The 17,337-nt window shown below is 47.2% G+C and overlaps 1 protein-coding gene across 1 annotated transcript in view; it reads left to right on the plus strand.

Annotated features, from left to right (window-relative positions):
• Positions 1-14,600, plus strand: part of GMDS (GDP-mannose 4,6-dehydratase) — a 646,510-nt gene extending 631,910 nt beyond the window's left edge. The window contains exons 10-11 of the mRNA XM_037844924.1: positions 13,954-14,022; positions 14,198-14,600. Of these exons, the coding sequence (XP_037700852.1) occupies positions 13,954-14,022; positions 14,198-14,260 (132 nt within the window). The 3' untranslated portion in view covers positions 14,261-14,600. The remainder of the gene's footprint in view (positions 1-13,953; positions 14,023-14,197) is intronic.
• Positions 14,601-17,337: the final 2,737 nt, after the last annotated feature.

Here is a 17,337-nt window from a genome sequence, read left to right on the forward strand (position 1 = left end):
TGCAACAGTAAAGTGCTACACAGCTATGAGTTTTTATGGCATCTGTGGCATTCATTACTATCACTACTAGCATGACTGTGCTCACAGATCTCCCTTTCTTTCTGAACTATCACTATCCAATGTCAAGGACTAATACATGTGGACCAAGTCTTTGGATACCTCACGCCCTCCAGACTCACTCTCCTCCCATCCAAGGGTGTGGGGTCCAAGAGACTTTTAATTCTTTGAGTCATCATCTTCTCACAGAAAAGGGGGCCCTTCGGAAGTTGCCCGTAAGTTCAGGATTCTCATGTCAGGCAACTCTTCATATCCTTGTTGTCCTAGAAAACAGCCATTCCTAGAAGAATCCGCCCCAAAGTCCAGTTCAGCCAGAGGAAGTCCCCTGGGATTTCATGGCACAGCTAGAGAAGAATTCTTCCATGGAAAGATGGCCTACTGGTCTGTGTTTTAGCCATACGTAAACATAAAGTCCATCACAGTCACTATCCCTGATGGTACTTAGAAATTGGTATTTGGTTTTGAGAAAGGTACGTTAATCATATTAGTCAAACAGAGATGCTTTATCTTCAACCCAGTTCCCTTTACAAAACCATTCATCTCCAGCTGGAGAAGAAACAATGACATTCTTTTCGCTATAGACTCCAGGGTTGTATCATGCTTTTCCACAGTGTGCTGCTTGATGTATGCAAGCCATGTGTGATTCCAGCCTGGCGTCTCACTGGATTCACCGCCTTCTGCCTGACTCAGGTTTCCACTCCTCTATCTGCTCTAATCTAAGCTACCAAGTAGTCAACCAACTGCTTTCATTTTACTGGGCCTCTATAGAATGAAAGCATATTATCTTTCTTCTATCTGTCTCTAACAAGTTATGCTTTTCCAGAGAGAGGATTACTGAGAGAGGCAGTCTAGAATAATGGGGTAACAGCCTGGTCTTTGTAGTCAGGCAAACCTGAGTTTGAATCCAGTATCCACCATGAGTGACTTTGCAAAGTTACTTAACTTACTGGATCCTTGGTTTCCTTATCTTCCTCCCATGTGGTTGGAAGGTTAAAGAGTATGGTCCTTGTGAAGTGTTCAGCACACAGCACAAAGAGGAGGCCAGTAGAAAGACAGAAGTTGTTATTGTTGGTGCTAAGGAGTTCCCAGATGCCTCACCCCCAAACCAGTCATTGGACCCGAAGACTTTCCTGACCTCTGGCATAACTGCAGAGCAGGACCCTCTGAGCCATCCTGAAGGCCAGGAGGAGCCCCTGGCCCACTGCAGAAGGTGTCTACCTGAATAGAGGACTTCGCAGCCCAGAACAGTCTCCAGTAGACCAGTAGATTATAAATTGTTTCAATGGGAAAATGTTAGGTAAGTCATACCAATATTTACGTATGTAAGTGCTTCAGTCCTGCACCTCTAGGTCCCTGCCTCCCGACTGGCATTCTCCCCAGGGAGCTGTTCAGGGAGCAGCTGGGGGAGCAGGTAAGATGCACACTGAGGCCTCAACAGGGCAGAGGTGACATGAGACAAGGGGACGGGGAGGTGTCTCTCCACCCCTCTGCAAGTGACTGGGCTAAGCCATCCCTGGCTCCTGGCTGCTGGCTTTGCTCAAGTTCCGAAGCCAACGTGAAATTCAGTGCTCAGATAGAGCCAACTAGGCCCCGCTGAGAACCAGCCCTGAACCTGGCTGCTTCTGCTGCCATGGCCATTGTGAAGTGGCGGTAAAAGGTGCGCTGAGGTGAGGTGCGCACACTGGGCCAGCTGCCAGCCATCCTGGCTGGACCACAGAAGGGACTGAGAGCTCCCCTGGTCCCCTCTTCCCTTGTTGATGAATGAGGTCAGGCCGGGGCAGGCCTTTTGGGCATAGCAGGCCTGGAAGACCCGTCACTCCATGGAGCCACACAGAGCAGTGACCTTCCGGCACCTTCACGAGAGCCAGAGAGGTGTTGGAGGCCATGTCCACTCGCTGGAATCTTTGCTATTGTGAATAGTCTTTGAACTACGCCCTTGTAGGTTCAGCAGTGCCATGAAGTGAAGGACTCCGCTTTGAGCTGAGTCCAAGTCATCATTTTTGCCAATCTTCAAATCCAGACTAGCTCTTTGTCAGCCCCAACTCAATCTTCATAGCATCTTTCTTCCCCAAAACTCAAGAGTCCCAGACCTTGAGGTGACATTGCTTTGCAAAGATAGGCCTGCTTTCTGGACCATCAGGCTTGTGGGTGATTGAGAGCCTGGGGCACCCCTGTTGCTCATTCCTGGGTTTATTTGCAGAGGCCATCACAGGTCCCTCTCTGCAGTTTTAGCAAATAGCTGAGCCTGAGAAACAGTGGAGAGACAGGAGCATGGCTGGGAACACACACTGATCTCTTGTGGATGAGGAGCGCATCCTCAGACATTTTTGGGTGATTCCTCCTTGTCCCCTCTTAACTCTCTTTGTTGTTAGGGAAGATGGCACACTGCTCCAGAGATACTACGTAGGAAATGTGCCTTTGTAGGAGAGGGTTCTGATGGAAGAATCATGTCCTGAAGACCGTCCTGGGAAACAGCAGAGATAGTGGGTCAGTGGGTGCAGGGGTCAGACCCCACTGTCGTGCGGTGGGCTGTGGAATGAGGCTATGATTTTTATATTCCCATAATCAGTAATTTCTCACATGTGGATAGAACTATCGTTTCCAAAGCATTTTCACACACACTGAAGTGTTATTTTAGGCAAGCATGGAGTAGGAACCAAAACCTTGTTTATCTGTGGAAATTAAACCCCCCTCCCTCGTGGGCAGCCCTGCAGCTCAGACACTGGGCCTTTTCAGCGGGGGCCGGCTTTGCGGGCAGGCTGGGCACCTGTAAGGGGTTACTGTGCAGAGTGTCAGACTTGGAGTCCCCACTGAAGCTTTCATCAAAGCAAATCTGATTATTTTCCACTTGATTTTCCTGAAAGGATGTTATGATTTTCTCGATGTTTGGTGGCTGGCGATAAATCAGGCTTTTATGATGTCATGTGAAAGGCCGCCTCTCGGACTTCCTCCTTCAGGATGAAAGCGGGACGTGCTGGTAGAGGGCAGTGGCCACGGTGTGCCTGTAACCCTTTCCTAGCTTGTCCTCAGCACATCTGTGGCTGCCCACGGCGGGGGTCAGGGGAGAGGGGTGGGGGAGCCACTTCTCCCTCACTGTCCCTTTGGCTCAGACGTAGGTCAGGCGTTGGGGAAGTGAGCTGCTTTCCCTTGGTTGAGCAGACTTCCTCAGCTAACAGGCTTTGGCATCAACCCAAGATTCGAATAAAGAATGTGTGTTCCGTGGAATAATATAAGACATATTATATTATATATAATATAATATAATTGCACGAGTAATTTTTTTGAAAGAGTCCCTTTTTTATAATCATTGAAGTGAGAGGTTTCCTTTAAAAAGAGATAGCATCTAATACGGTGAGGTTGTGGTAAAATGTTACTCTCATATATTGCTGGTGACATTGCAAACTCATACAATGCCTTTGAAAGCAATAAAATGTTCACAAACAATCAAGCCAAAATCCTAGTTCTCTACAAATCCTCTTTCCCTCATCTCCGCATCCAGTCCATCTACAAGTCCGGTTTCCAACCCCACCTCCAAAATAGGTCCCCACTTCTCTCCATCACCACCGTCACTACTATCACCCATAGTCCCAGCCACCTACCTCTCCCACCCGGGTGCAGTGCAATGTCTCCACTGGGTGCCTTCCCCACTCTTGCCTCTCTCTAATCTATTACAGCCCCCGCAGTGATCTCTGGAAACATCCCTCAGAGCACCTGCTTAAAACCTTCTGATGTCTTGGAGCAAAATCCAGGCTCCATACTTGATTTATTGGGCTGGTGGAGGACTAACTTTAAAGGAAAGCTGGTTCTCTCCCTGTGGGTGAGTGGACCTTCACACACACACTCTTGATGATTTTTTTTTTAAATCATACCTCCCATATCTTGAGGACCAATGGAGAAGTGGGAAACTCCTTTGCCAGCAAACGGAGTTGGGGACTCAGCTCGCACTGGAGAAGTCAGGAGTGGACATCATCTCCATAGCCCTCATGAGGCTGAAGGGGTTCTGGTTTGGCCATATGGCAGCCCTCCAAGGGCACAACACAGTGGGTGCCCAGCGACATAGCCAGGCCCCTGCTGGTTGCCTCAGGCTGGCCCTGAGCCCTCTGTCTCATAGCCAACTGGGTACAGTTGAGACCCTTAACTGAAGTGGCTTGGATCTAATCTCTTCACAGGTGACCAGGTGTTTCTAGGTTGGGTGGCTCAAAGGTATCAAAGAGCAGCAGAACCTGGAGGTATGGGGAGGGCCTGTGTGTTAGAGTAGGGGCATGCTAGGCAAAAGTAACCATGAACCCTTTTAAAGCATATAGCAAAGTCAGCCCCATACTTACCTTTCAAAAATGACACCATTGTCAGAAAATCAGGCTTCTGAACTAATTCAGGTTGAGTTTGCCAGCTTTATAACTGAGGCCTATAGGCCAGAGTCTCTAGGGGACAGTTGGTGTCACTAGAGAAATAAAACTTGGTGACAACATGGCATTTGATGGAAAAGGCCCCCTCCCCATCCTTGGGCTCACCCACCAGGACAGAAGCATTCTGGACCCTTCCCATCCATCCAGCCTCACCATGGGCCTTGGGCGCTCACTCACCCCCAGACATGCACGGTGTCCCCTGGGGCCCTGTGCACTTGTGGGCTCTGAGTTGCTCCTGCCTCCAGATCTTCCCATGACTGGCTCCTTCTTGTCTTCAAATCTCTGATCAAATGTCACCCCTTAGGAAGGCCTTTCCCAGTCACCCAGCATAAAATGACCCTCTACTATAGCCAAATGACCAAGGTCATTTGGGCGTTTTCCTAGCACTTCCTGGCATTTCCCATGGCCTGAAATTGTCCTGTTCATGTGTTTGTGCACCTCCCACAGAAGCTGAGATCTGTGACAGCAAGGGCCTTGCCTTGCTTGTGGCTACTTCCCCAGTGTCTAAAGCAGTAAAGGTTTGGCAGCAGACAAACAAAAGCATGTAATGATAGCATGTGAAACGCTTATAGTAATTGGGGAAAAGCAGAATACAAAATCCCGTATGCTCTGGTTACAACGATTCAAACAATAGTGATCTAAAAATAGAAATTGGGTTGGGGTACAGGGTAAAATGGCATGTAAGCATGAAAGGAAAAAATATAAGCCAACCCACCTGAAAAGATTACATTTCCATCCATGATGTTGTTACAAGAAATTAAAAGAAGCGCTTTCTTTCCTGCGCCTTATTGACGAAAGGAACCTCAGCTAGTCTTAACAGAATACCCGTGTACAATGAATTAGAAATGGTGCTAGCTACTTTGCAGACATAATCACGAATTCTTACAACAACCCTGCAAGATAGGCAATATTATCACCATTTTTCAGTCTCAGACATGTTAAAGGTGTCACCCAAAGGTCACCCGGCTAAGTGGCTCAGCCAGGTTGTGAAGCCAGTCCTCCCCAGCTATGCCTCGTGGTGGTATTGCTGTTGTTTAAGATTGTTTTATTGAGATATCATTGACATACAGTGAAATGCATAGATCTTAACTGTGTAATCTCATCCATTTTGACAAATGTGTGCATGGTGTAATCCATACTTCTGTCACCCCAGAAAGTTCCTTTGTGCACCTTTCCAATCAGTCTTCTTCCCCTGTGACCACTGATCTGATTTCTAGAATTTCATATGCATTGAATCAGATGGTGTGTGCCCTTCTGTAGTGATATTCTGTCATTCAGCAGCAGATTATGTGGATGTTCTCTTATGTTGGTGCAGTCTTTATTAGCTGCAGACATCTTTGCTGCTCAGATTAATGTCACATAAAATAAATTGAGTACAGTGTTTTATCCTATTGAGCTTTGTGAATGCTGGACTAAGAATCCATAATCCTGGCTTCAAAACCCTAGCATGAGATGGCTTTGTGACATTAGTCAAGTTACTTGGTTTAAACATCTCTACAGACGCATTTAGGTATAGGATTCTTTTCCTTTACTGAAGGTATCAAAGAAGGAATGTCAGGAAGCCATGTAGTATAGATACTCGATAGCCAATAGAACTCTCCATCAACTATGATAAAGGGAAACAAAATGAATGGAAAAACAAGATCACAGAAAACCTACTGATTCAATTTGATGGTCATCTTTTCTCCATGACCCTTCAGAACTGTCATAAGAAGCTGTCTTAGGTTTGCCTCGAATATAGAAGTTTCAGAGAAACAATCAAAAAGAAAGAATTTGGATGTGATCATTTGCCTGGTTGGTCCTGGAGTTTCTTAAGAATCTGAGGGATAAATGTTGGAATCAATGTTTGGGTGTATGTTTGAATGTCACTTCTATTTGGATTAGAGGGAAAGATGGATGGATGGGGGAGGGAGGGAGGGAGGGATTAGTAAATGAGAGTTCTTGAATTGGAGTGACCTATCCTTGTACATAAATTGGAAAACCATCCCATCTCTATTGTAGAGACATTCATACTATTTACAATACTCTTTAGTCCTAATATCCTAAATGGGGGGTGGGGAGGTGGGGGAGAAGCTTTTCTAAGAGGTGGAGTAGATTTCCTAACAAAATAGAAGGCAACATGCTTCACCTGTAGCACTTTGTCCTTCTCAGGATCAGAAGTGTTTCCCTCACCATGTGCAGGCTACAGATCAGTGAACGGCAGAGTGTGGCTTTTACCTCCACAGATAACTTTGAACAGTACTTTCATCTCTAAGAAAAGATGCCACCTGAGATTGATAGGAGATCTCCTCTGTTGCATTTTGAGGGTCATCATCTTGAGGTTTAATTAGCCAACATTTGTAAAGTGCCCTGAGTATAGAAGTAGCAGGATGACAGCGTGCCTTTCTCGCCTCCAGAAGGCCACTTGCCAATTAAGGCACAACAGACCTTCAATTGTTCCATTTAAAGATACTTTATCTCCTTTCCTCCGGGATTTTGTCACCTCCTCCCAGCATGGATAATTCTTTACACCCCAGATCCAGTTATTAACAGTGACCATTAATTTCCGAGGAAGATGGTGCTGGCTTTTGAAGACTGGAATGCTGAGATTATGAAGTTTTATCTCCCTTTCATTAAATTGCCCCTGCATTACAACAGTGAGTCAACCGTCCTCTCAATATCAGCTGATTAAAGATCAGCGAAGAAATCAGAATCAAGAGGGCTCTGGTTACAGTAATTAATCTAGCCTTCTCTATGTTTATGCTACTGTAAGCACTAGGGATCAAGAAATAAAGCCAACAAAAAAAAAATTAACTCTATAATTGCAATCCTAGGTAACGATAGATGTAGAGCAGGTACAGAGAGACCTAGAACCTTATAAACTTGTCTGATGCAGGACTAAATCCCAACGTCTGATTTGCTTATTTTATTTAAAGCAACATGTTAAAAACCTACCTATGAGTAGCCAGTTCCCTAAAAGCTATGAGGCACAGTTTCTGAGAAATGCTCTCCTCTGCTCAGCCCAGAATCTGGTCAAACAGGAGAGGAGGATGACAGCAGAGGTTTAACAGAGAAGTCGAACAGCAGAGCCAGACAGTGAGATGTCAGGGAGTGTCCCTCGGTAAGGTCCCTGCTCTGAGAACACCCAGCTCCTCTGTCCAGACAAGGGCTGGGGCTGGCACCCAGAAAAAGCACACGTATGCCGAAAACCTCCAGGCTGATGTCGCAGGATAGCCACTGAGCTCACTGTGTGGTATAAACTGCGTGGGTGTTACGTCCCCTTCCTGAAAGGAAAACCACCACTCCATCATCTCTACACAGCTCAGAAGTATCTGCCTGAAAGGGCCCTCCAGAAGATTCTTTAAAACTCTATTAAAAGGGAAATTAATGTGCTTGAGTCCTATATTTCTCCCCTTTTACCTAACTACATTTCTCTTTTTATGCTAACTGTATTTTTTAATATATAATTGAGAATAAAAGTTATGTACCCCTAAGCAGACTGCATGATAAATGCCATTGAATTCTCTCTTTATAAAGTGATTTTTTTTTTTTTTAACAAATGGACATATGTCAGGAAAATCATATTCTCATTCACTTTCTAAGAAAGCTCTAAAGCATTAGCTGGACTTTTTCATTGGTGTCTGGGGGCATGAATGCAGATGGATTACTTCTCTCTCTCTATGTTTGGTCGCTCTTAATAACTGCTGACTCGAAATGACAAATTCTACCAATTGAGAATAAGTGGACCCCAGCCCAGAAAAGTGGGGTTAGCAAGGGGGTCAGAGGGTTTTAAAGACCCCCCTTAGGCGTCATCCAGAAGGTCAGGGTGGGCAACCCTCAGTGGGCCATGAGTGAGCCTGTGAGTCAGAATTAACTGCACTGCCTGCCTCTGGGCCTGGCTTTGGGGTGTAGCCCGTGGAGACAACAGTGCTCGGACTTGAACTCTGGGGTTTCTTCCCAGGCATCACATGGAGCTTCTGTGGATCACCTGTGGCCTGAGTGCGGTGGATGGAGGCCCGGGCGAGGTGCGGGCTGCTGGCTCGGTTTGCTCCCCTGGCCGCTTTATCTCCACTGTCAGCACGCCTGTCGGGCCGGTGCTGACGGACTCAATTTCCCCGAGGTTGAGCCGAGCATTGTTTGAGCTCTGACGGCATTCTGTCAAGACCTGCTGATGGACAATCCCACTGATTCCAGCTTCCTGAGCAGACCAGACAGCCTGCTGTTTTCTGCTTGTCTCTTATCACCCCTTGTCATTAAAAGAGAGGTCTGGCTTCAACTTCCATTTGTGCTGATGTGCGGCAGTAAAGGGGAAGAGAGAGGGAAATGTTCATTACCGCTATTAACGCCATGGTTCTTATCACTGCTCCTAGACCCTTTCCCTCTTTGGGAAGGATTCAATCAAAGGATAGATTGGTGAACAATCTAAGAGCTTAAACTGCACCTGAGAAAAGAGAAACTGTTGCAAACTTTCTGGGGAATTTTCAGACTTTGTATTTTTTTTTTTTTTTTTTTTTTTTTTTTCCATTCTTACTATCTCGCAGCTGCATAGCTGGGGCAATTGAAAGCTTTTTCCATTTTGCTGTGTATGTTTTTTTTCTTTTAAGCAGTTCTGTCTTTCTAAAAAGAAGCATTGCCCCCAGAGTAAACCTTTCCTACTCACTCTGTTTTAATATAAAGTTAGATCAAAAACCAAAGTTATGGGCATTCCTTTATTCCCTCAGTGCCAGAGCTATTCCTCAATTTTGCTTTTCTAAGAAAAGTTTGGGGGGAAAAAAATGAATACCGCATGCCACTCACAGCTTCATATCTTAAATTCCTAAAGATCTTTAACTGGGGTCTTCATTAGTCTTAGTTTTCCAAATTAACATGCCCTGCCTGTGCACCTTCTGCTTTCTATAGCTCTTTGGAGTCTGTTTCTTCCCATGCATTCATCAGAGTTTTAACAACATCCTACCAAAAGGTCTCACACTCTTAAAATGGTTCTCCACCTAAGCAGATGTTCTTTGCAAACTTCACAGGCAGCCATGTTGATAAAACATGGTATCCACCTCATAATGAAAAAATAAATAAAATTATCCCAAAGCAACTTCACTGAAACAGGGAGAGAAAGAAATAGACTGAACTTTGAAAATGTATCCTGTGTGATACGATCTAATAGCATTGCCCACAAAGATTTTAGGGAAAATGGGGAATGTCAAAGGGATTTAATGTGTTAAAGAATGATGAAAATGAAATAAGATTAGGGGAAGGAAAGAAAACTAATGCGTGTAACTTAAAGATGTGTTATCTTGATGGAGATGAAAAGGTACCCAGGAGATTTGAGGAAAGGGAACTACAGTTAGGATAGAAGATAATAGCGCAGTGTGGTCTCTCCTTTTCTGGATTTTACATTAACTACTGTGGGTTTAGGAACTGGCTTAATGACTTTTCCAGGATTTTGTCTGGCCCTTTATCAGTTCACTATAACAAGAACGTAAGCCAGGAAAGCCCTAAAAATTACTGCGGTGAAACATGCCCTCCTACCATGCTGCCATTGCAACTCAGGCCATTGGGGTTGAGCCATAAGGTTTATGCCTGGACATCTAGTCAACAAGTAACCCCTAAAGGTCAAATGAATAAACAGTCATCAGGGAGCCCAAGAAAAGTGAAGGGGCTTTGGGCATGTGGACATATACATTTTCTCTCTTTGCTCATGCTGTTTTGCTGCCGTAAAATGCTCGGTTAAGTCTAATTGAATTTGACAATAATAAATGGCATATTGAAACTATATCATTCACCTAAGGAATAGCATTGAAGACAGGGAAGATACCAGGAGCCAGAATATTCACACAGAAATGCTTTACATTGTCCCCAGAGCTTTACTGACTCTTTTAAAGAAAAGTTCCAGACCACCCAGCGCGTGGAGTCCGTTTTGGAATCTGTACATCAAATCATCGCTTTAATTCAGTTTTTTGCCCCTTTATCATAATATGGCTTTAAGCCCATAAATGAAGAAGGAACTGAAGTGTCAGAAAAAGAAGAAATGAGCAAAACAGATAAATGCATTCTTCTCTCTTGTCCTTATGAGCTGATCACGCCCGAGTTGAGGGACTTGTGGAAGTTCAAAGTTTTCCAAAGGGTGTTAAATGTAAAAGGAACGTATATTATGGCTTATTTCCTCCTCCTCCTTCCGCATTGCCCTGCCAAATCCTGTGTCTGAGAACAGCAGTTCTTGACTTCCTTGTGAGAATACAGCTCCCCCATCTGCTCTGCTTCCACATCCTTGCTGTCTTTCCACTCATAACGCAAAGGCCATGGCCACAGCCACTTCCACGCCAGCCCTGTCCCCAGACCACATTCAAATATGTCTTTTGCCTGAAGACTTGTAGACTAAACCATTTACTCTACTTTTTCTATAAATGACACAGCAAGAAGAGCAAAAAATTCCTTCAGGAGCAGTTAAGTATAAAGCAAGCTGGCATGTCCATAATCTTTCCCTAAAAATTGATCGGGAAGAAGCATGTTCACTGGTGTAGCTGCTAGCTAAGTAGCAGCTGGCTTAGAGAGCCGCTGTTTTATTTTGATGGAACCTCATCCCTTTCCTTCACAAAGTCTCTCGGTCTAATTAAATTTGAAGGAGACAGAGCGTTGGCAGCAGGTTAAAGTAAGCTGCTAGACTGGAATGTAGGAGTTGGGCTCAAAACTAAATTGGGAAGTTTAACTGGGTGCTTCTCTGGTTTCAATGAAATACTTTCTCAGTGTATGGTAGCAATGTCTGTTTCTAAGCCTTTCAGAACCATTTTTCTTTTGCCTTAATTGTAGTTCCCTGGTTGTTTTTATATTATGAGCTACTTGTAGAAAAATACAGGAAACATAATTACAATACAAAGCTCCCTTTCCCAAGCCTACTGAGATCATTTGAAGCCAAACTGGATTTTAGGGTTTTGCTAACTATAAGTTCAGAGCCATGAATTGCATCCTATGAAATGCGGGTTGATTTACAGCGAGTGTTATGTGATTAAACAATAACCATGTTTCTTCAAGCTGTGTAACTGCTATAGAACTGAGGGAGGGATAAAGGCTGTGTTGCTTCGTAAGGCCACATTTCACAGCTCCTTCTGGGAAAAAGAATGAATATCTTTGTGTGTGACTTGTTTAGTAAAGTAAAAGCAATGTAGAAATACATACCAGTTTATTTAGGGAAAGGAAAGAGAAATAAGTGACTTTTTTTTTTCATTTATACTTCTATCTCCATATAGCACTGGTTAGATTGCCAATTATTAACTTCTGTGTGCTACTTGAAGAATCTGTAATATGGACTTTCAGGGCCAACAGAAATAACTTGTTTTACTATAATCAATGCTCTGCAGAGGAAGTCAGGACTTCAGTGTATGAAAAGCCTTTGGGAGTTGGATTTATTCAAGCTTAAAAAGTAATGATTATGGAGGATGAGAGCTGTTGAAGGTACTCTTTTAGAATAAAATTTCAAGCTGGCAGTACAAATATTCAAAAGTAGAATCCAGACACCCTTTGGTACAAAAGGCCTACCAATAAAGTACATGGTACAAAGCAGGTACCACTCTTGACCTTTGCCATTATGACACTCTAACAAATTTCCCATGCCTGCCAAGTTTCCGGAAAGTCTGAAGAAAATAAAGGGGGAGGCTTTACATTGCAGCTTCATTATCTGGTATTTTCCCTTGATGTAACCGGTGTTAAGTTGTTCTTCAGTGGTTGTGTACAGCTAAAATAGAATGGCTTAATGTTTTCATTGATTTGTTTGTATCCAAAGTGGCACACATGGGATTAAAGTTGGGCTATTTTCATGCTACCTTCACATTCTTCCGAGTGTTTTCAAGACTTACATCTTATGCACTAGTTGATGACTACATTTGTATATGGAAAAGCTAAAGGCTTATCCCAGCCCCCCAAAATGGCTCATCTCAAAGTCTTTTTCCACTTCCTTCCTTCCTTTATTTTTGAAACTTATCTTGAAATTCTCATCTCAATTCTCATCTGGTCTTCAAAGAGCTGTAAGAAAGAAACTGGCGGGTGAGGGCTGAGATGCAGAGTTGATTCCTTCCAGTTTTCTTATTTAGCCCATCTTCCTTCCAAAGAAGTCTGCTAAATGGGTAAGAATGAATTGCACTTGTTTCTCTCAACCTCTCTGCGCCGCGCTGGTGTTCTGCGTTTCTTTCCCAGCACCCGCGCCGCTGAGAGGCGGACCATACCTGAGGGTCGTTGTCTTCCTTTTATATATTCGGATAAGGGCCTGTCAGAGAGGAGGAAAAACTTCAAGTGTGAAGCAAACACCAGCCCAAGTGGCACAAGAACAGGAGGCTTGTGTGAACGTCCACTGTCCGCTTGAACCTCCATCGGAGGGGAACGGGAGGAGGCGGCGGAGAGGAGACGGCGTTTGACTCAGCCGCGGGGTGCTTTTGAGAGCAGTTTCCCAAACTGCCCGTCGCCACTCTTTTGTGGCTTATAAAATAACTAACTGGGTCGAGGTCAGCGTTTTCTCTGGAATGAGAAGAGAATAGAAAATACATAGTGCCCTCAACAGTGAGGGTAAGTATTGCTTCGAGAGACTGTGGTTTCAGTTCTGTGCGCGTATGGGGTGTGCAGGGTGGCGGCACGGAATGTATTTCTCTCCTGTGGTTCAAAAAAGCTCGAGGCCGCCGCCCAGACTGAGTCGCCTCGGGTTGCAGCGCCTGGGCTGCTCTCGGCTCCGCCGCGGACTAATGGAGCAGCCGGGAAGCGCCACCAACGCCTACGTTGGAAAGAGGGGAAAGCGGGAATTCCCGCGGCGGGATGGATTTCCCGGAGCCCCCTGGCTGAGAGCGGAGCCCGGAGCGCAGCCACCGCCGGGCCCGTGGGTCTGCGCGCGGGGGCGCGGTCGGGTGCCCAGTCCGCGGAGCCGCACCTGGGATTCCTCGCGCCCCAGCGCAGCTGTGCCCTTAGTTTAAAAATGCAGACATTCTGGTGTCCGAGCTGGCGCTGGGTCCCGCGCTGCCCTGGGCAGCCCCCGCTGCGAGATGGAGCGCCCCGCGAGGGGCGGGGTGGGAGTGGGGTGGGGTGTGTGTGATTTATTTACTTCTCTACTTGCCGGAGAAGGGCAGTAATTCGAAACGGTTCTCACAGTAGCGTCCCTGACAACTTAATGTTAGGAAAAAAAAAAAGTCATTAAAGCGTCAATGGGACCCGTTGCGGGAGGGGTGGGGGTGGGTTGCGGAGCGGACGAGGACGGGGGGCTGGGAGCCGGCTGGGGTTGATGGCTTTTTACGGCTTTCAAATGGCCTGCGCAGGGTGTTCGGAAAGGCAACCCCGCGTGATTTATGGCTCTCGAGCCGCAACCGAAACGGTACCGCGGGCACAGGCGGAGGGAACCGGAATCGGGCTCGCTTCGGCGGGGAAGGCTCTGCGCGGCCCGGGCCGCGCGGGTCTGGAAGGCTGGGGGGCGCCGTCGGGGCGTTGATCGCGCCGGCACCCAGCGCCCGGCCCCGGCCCACGGCCTGTTCTGTTCCCCCCGCAGGACTTTTTGCAGGGCGACTGCGCCAAGGCTAAGCAGAAGCTCAACTGGAAGCCGCGCGTCGCCTTCGATGTAAGTTCCTTTTTCCAGTGCAACAGCCAGGCGGGGGGCTCCGGGGTGGTCTGGGTCAGGCCGGGCGAGGGCGGGGGTTTGGGGATGCCAGGGGACGCCCGGGCTGGGGTGGCCCACGGAGCATTGTAGAAACTTGCCCCCTCCCCTCCCCCTCCCCGTCTTTCTCGTGCCCCAGGAGCTGGTGAGGGAGATGGTGGACGCCGACGTGGAGCTCATGAGGACCAACCCCAACGCGTGAGCGCCGCCCGCGGAACCGCCCCAGCGGAGGGCGCGGGGCTGCGGGGAGCACGCGGGGTCCGGCGCGGAGGGCGGTAAGCCAGCCCGCCCGGAGCTCGTCTCCTGAGCCCGCCGCCGCCGGCGCCGGGGTTTGCAGCAGCCGGGACGGGACTCTCCCGGGCTCCCCGCGGGTCTGCTTTCCTTTCGTCCAAGCTTCTTCTGAACGGGTTTGAGAAATCAAGATGTTTAATCACACATTCATTTTACTTGAAATTATGTCGCTAGACAGCTGGAATTGTGAGGCCTTCAAATTGTTTTCCTCTTTTCTTATTAAAGACATCCTTTGTATGAGCCAGCAATAACAGCGTCGATGTCGGCGTCTTCTCCAAGCTGTATGAAGCGGCCGTACGGGCCCTAAACACACACCCAGAATCCACGCCTCGAGGGCCATGGCCCTACGTGACCCAAACATACCCCTCCGAAAACACGCCTGGAGAGCGATGGCTCCCCTCGTGCGTGGCCCCTGTGAGCTCCACCGCACACGGATTAGGCCTCCCCAGTCTGCTTTGTGTCTTTGCGGGAAACCGGGGAGGGGGCTCCAGCAGGCTAGTCCCTGGGACATTTCTCTCCCTTTCTGGTGACAGTAAGCCCTTCTTTGCTGCCCCTGCCAAAAAAGACAAGCTCTTGCAGAAGCGAGGCGTTCCCGTCCCATCCCGCCGGAGCTCAGACCATCTCAGAGGGCTTGAGGAATTGGGGGTGGGGGTGGGGGTGGGGAGCGGGTAGAAGAAGAAACATCAAGGTACATAAATATCGCTAGGGCATTCCGTGCCAAAGCCCCTGGATTTACAGGGGTATGGAACCCGATATCTGTCCTTTAAGTCTAGAATCTTTCACACAATGCATATTTTCCCACCTCTTCTCAGCCCAAGATCATTTTTTAAATATAATTTTTATTTATTCATTCAACAAATGTATACAAAGTACCTAGTGCATGTCACTGTGCTATGGTGCCTGAAGTGCATCCGAGTTAATTAGAAATTAGAATAAAGGGGTTTATGGCCCGGCCTCGGGTCACTGGGTCCGATTTCATTGATTGCATCATTTAGGCAACCTGAGGTTGATGGCACACCTGGTCTGAGCTACGACCAAGTGTCTGCACAGCTAAAGGGAGGTGGACACACAGACCTGTGGACCCGGGCCCCCTCCAAGCAGCAGGCAAGGATTTGTGTGCAGGTAATAGTGCAGATGTATACCTCTGTATGAAATACATTATTTTACTGTAGAACAAATTGGGTAGGGATTCCTCTTATCCCATACCACCACACACACACACACACACACACACACACACACACACACACACACACACATATTCACTCCGTTTCAAGCAAAATAAAATAAAACTTTATAGCAAGTGGAATTCCAGCCTTTGCACATGCTCATTTGAGTGCAGGTAAACCATTTGTGAACGTCTTTTGGGACAGGTTTATGATCTGGGGGAGTGCGCAGGCTCCAACGCCTGGCCGCAGGAGAGAGGGCTCTTTGTGTGGCTGCGGAGGTGTGGGGAAACCTCGGGGCGAGGAGCGGCTTCGGCTTCGACCCAGCCGAAGCGGGGCGCCCTGAGCTGCGCCCACCCAGTTCTCAGAAGCCAGCCTGCCGCGCCCTCCCGCGCTCCTGCGCAGGGTGCTGCTAATCTGAAACACATGGTCCCTTGAAGGATCGGCCTCTGGCCGGGGGAGCGCGCGCACGCACGCACCCCCCCTCCCACACACACACACTCACCCATACATGCTCACACAAACTGTCACACACAGACGCAACGACACACATCCTAACCTTCACATACTCACAAATACACTAACAACTCACAAACACGTTGTCACACATACCCTGTCCCACACATACAATAAACTCACACACACACACACACAAACTCACACCGTACTTCCCGTGGCTCCCCTTAGCCCTTGACTCTCAAGGAGGGCCACCTCCCCTCTTCTGTTCACGGAACCCCCTCCCATCCCACACCCCAAGAGGCCCCATTGGAACCAATCTTCCGTGGCTTCCTAAGGTGAGCCACCATTTCCCCTCCAGAACCAGGAATGACTCTAGGTAGGAGGTTAATGCGTGAGTGGAGCCTTAATTTTAAATTACACTTTTCAGCTTGAGCTAGCATGAGTTTTTGAAGAAAACAAAAAGTATTTTCGATTGTAACCTCTCTCAAGCACCCTTAATCACAGTGTTCCCAGGGTCCTATTTGACATCCTGGCCCCTTAGAAATGAGTGTGTGTGTGTGTGTGTGTGTGTGTGTTTAAAAGGAGGAAAAGGGAACAGATTTGCTTCAGTATTTCCGTGCTTTCTTTCTGTGCTGTGAGAGGTTTTCATGTGGACATCCTTCAGCGTGATTCTTATTAATGGGTTTCTTCTATCTGAAATGTCAACTCAATTTCAGTTCAATTGCTCCCCCTCCCCTTTTTTTCAGCTCTGCAAGCTCTGGCTATTCATTTTAGGTGTGATAAACATCTTGCACTTGATTTCGTAAGTAAAAACTAAGAAAGTTAAACTTCCCGTACACTCAACTATAATAGCAAAGCAGTGGAGCCCATGCTGGGGCCCCAGGTGAGGGGCCAAGTGCTGGGACTCGCCCTGCGGTCTGTCCTTCCATCTGACCTGCCAGCCAGGATCCTACCATGGGCTGTGTCTGCTGCCCTTTGTTTTGAAGGAATTACCAGCAACCTAGGCCCAGCCTAATAAAGCTGTCACACCTCCCCAGATGTTTACGGACATGGCGCTGCACTGCAGGCCGGCCACGACCTTTAACAGAAGTGCCATAATGCTCTCGATCATTCTGCTGGATGCAAGATGGCTTCTTAGGAAGTCCAATTTCTGCAATTGTGCCCAGGTGAGGACCGGTCCAGCCATCATAAACCCCACAGAAACTGGGATGGGCTCCATTCCCTTCCCTTGAATCGCCTTTACCAATTCCCACCACCAAGATGCGTGCTAGCCCATAAGACTTTTGCAACACTTCAAATTTTCATTTTAAAATAATAGCCTTGAATGCACTGTTGACAAATAACTCTTTAAGCCCCAACAAAA

The sequence above is a fragment of the Choloepus didactylus genome, chromosome 7 (assembly GCF_015220235.1).
Source record: "Choloepus didactylus isolate mChoDid1 chromosome 7, mChoDid1.pri, whole genome shotgun sequence".
Classification (NCBI taxonomy): domain Eukaryota; kingdom Metazoa; phylum Chordata; class Mammalia; order Pilosa; family Megalonychidae; genus Choloepus; species Choloepus didactylus.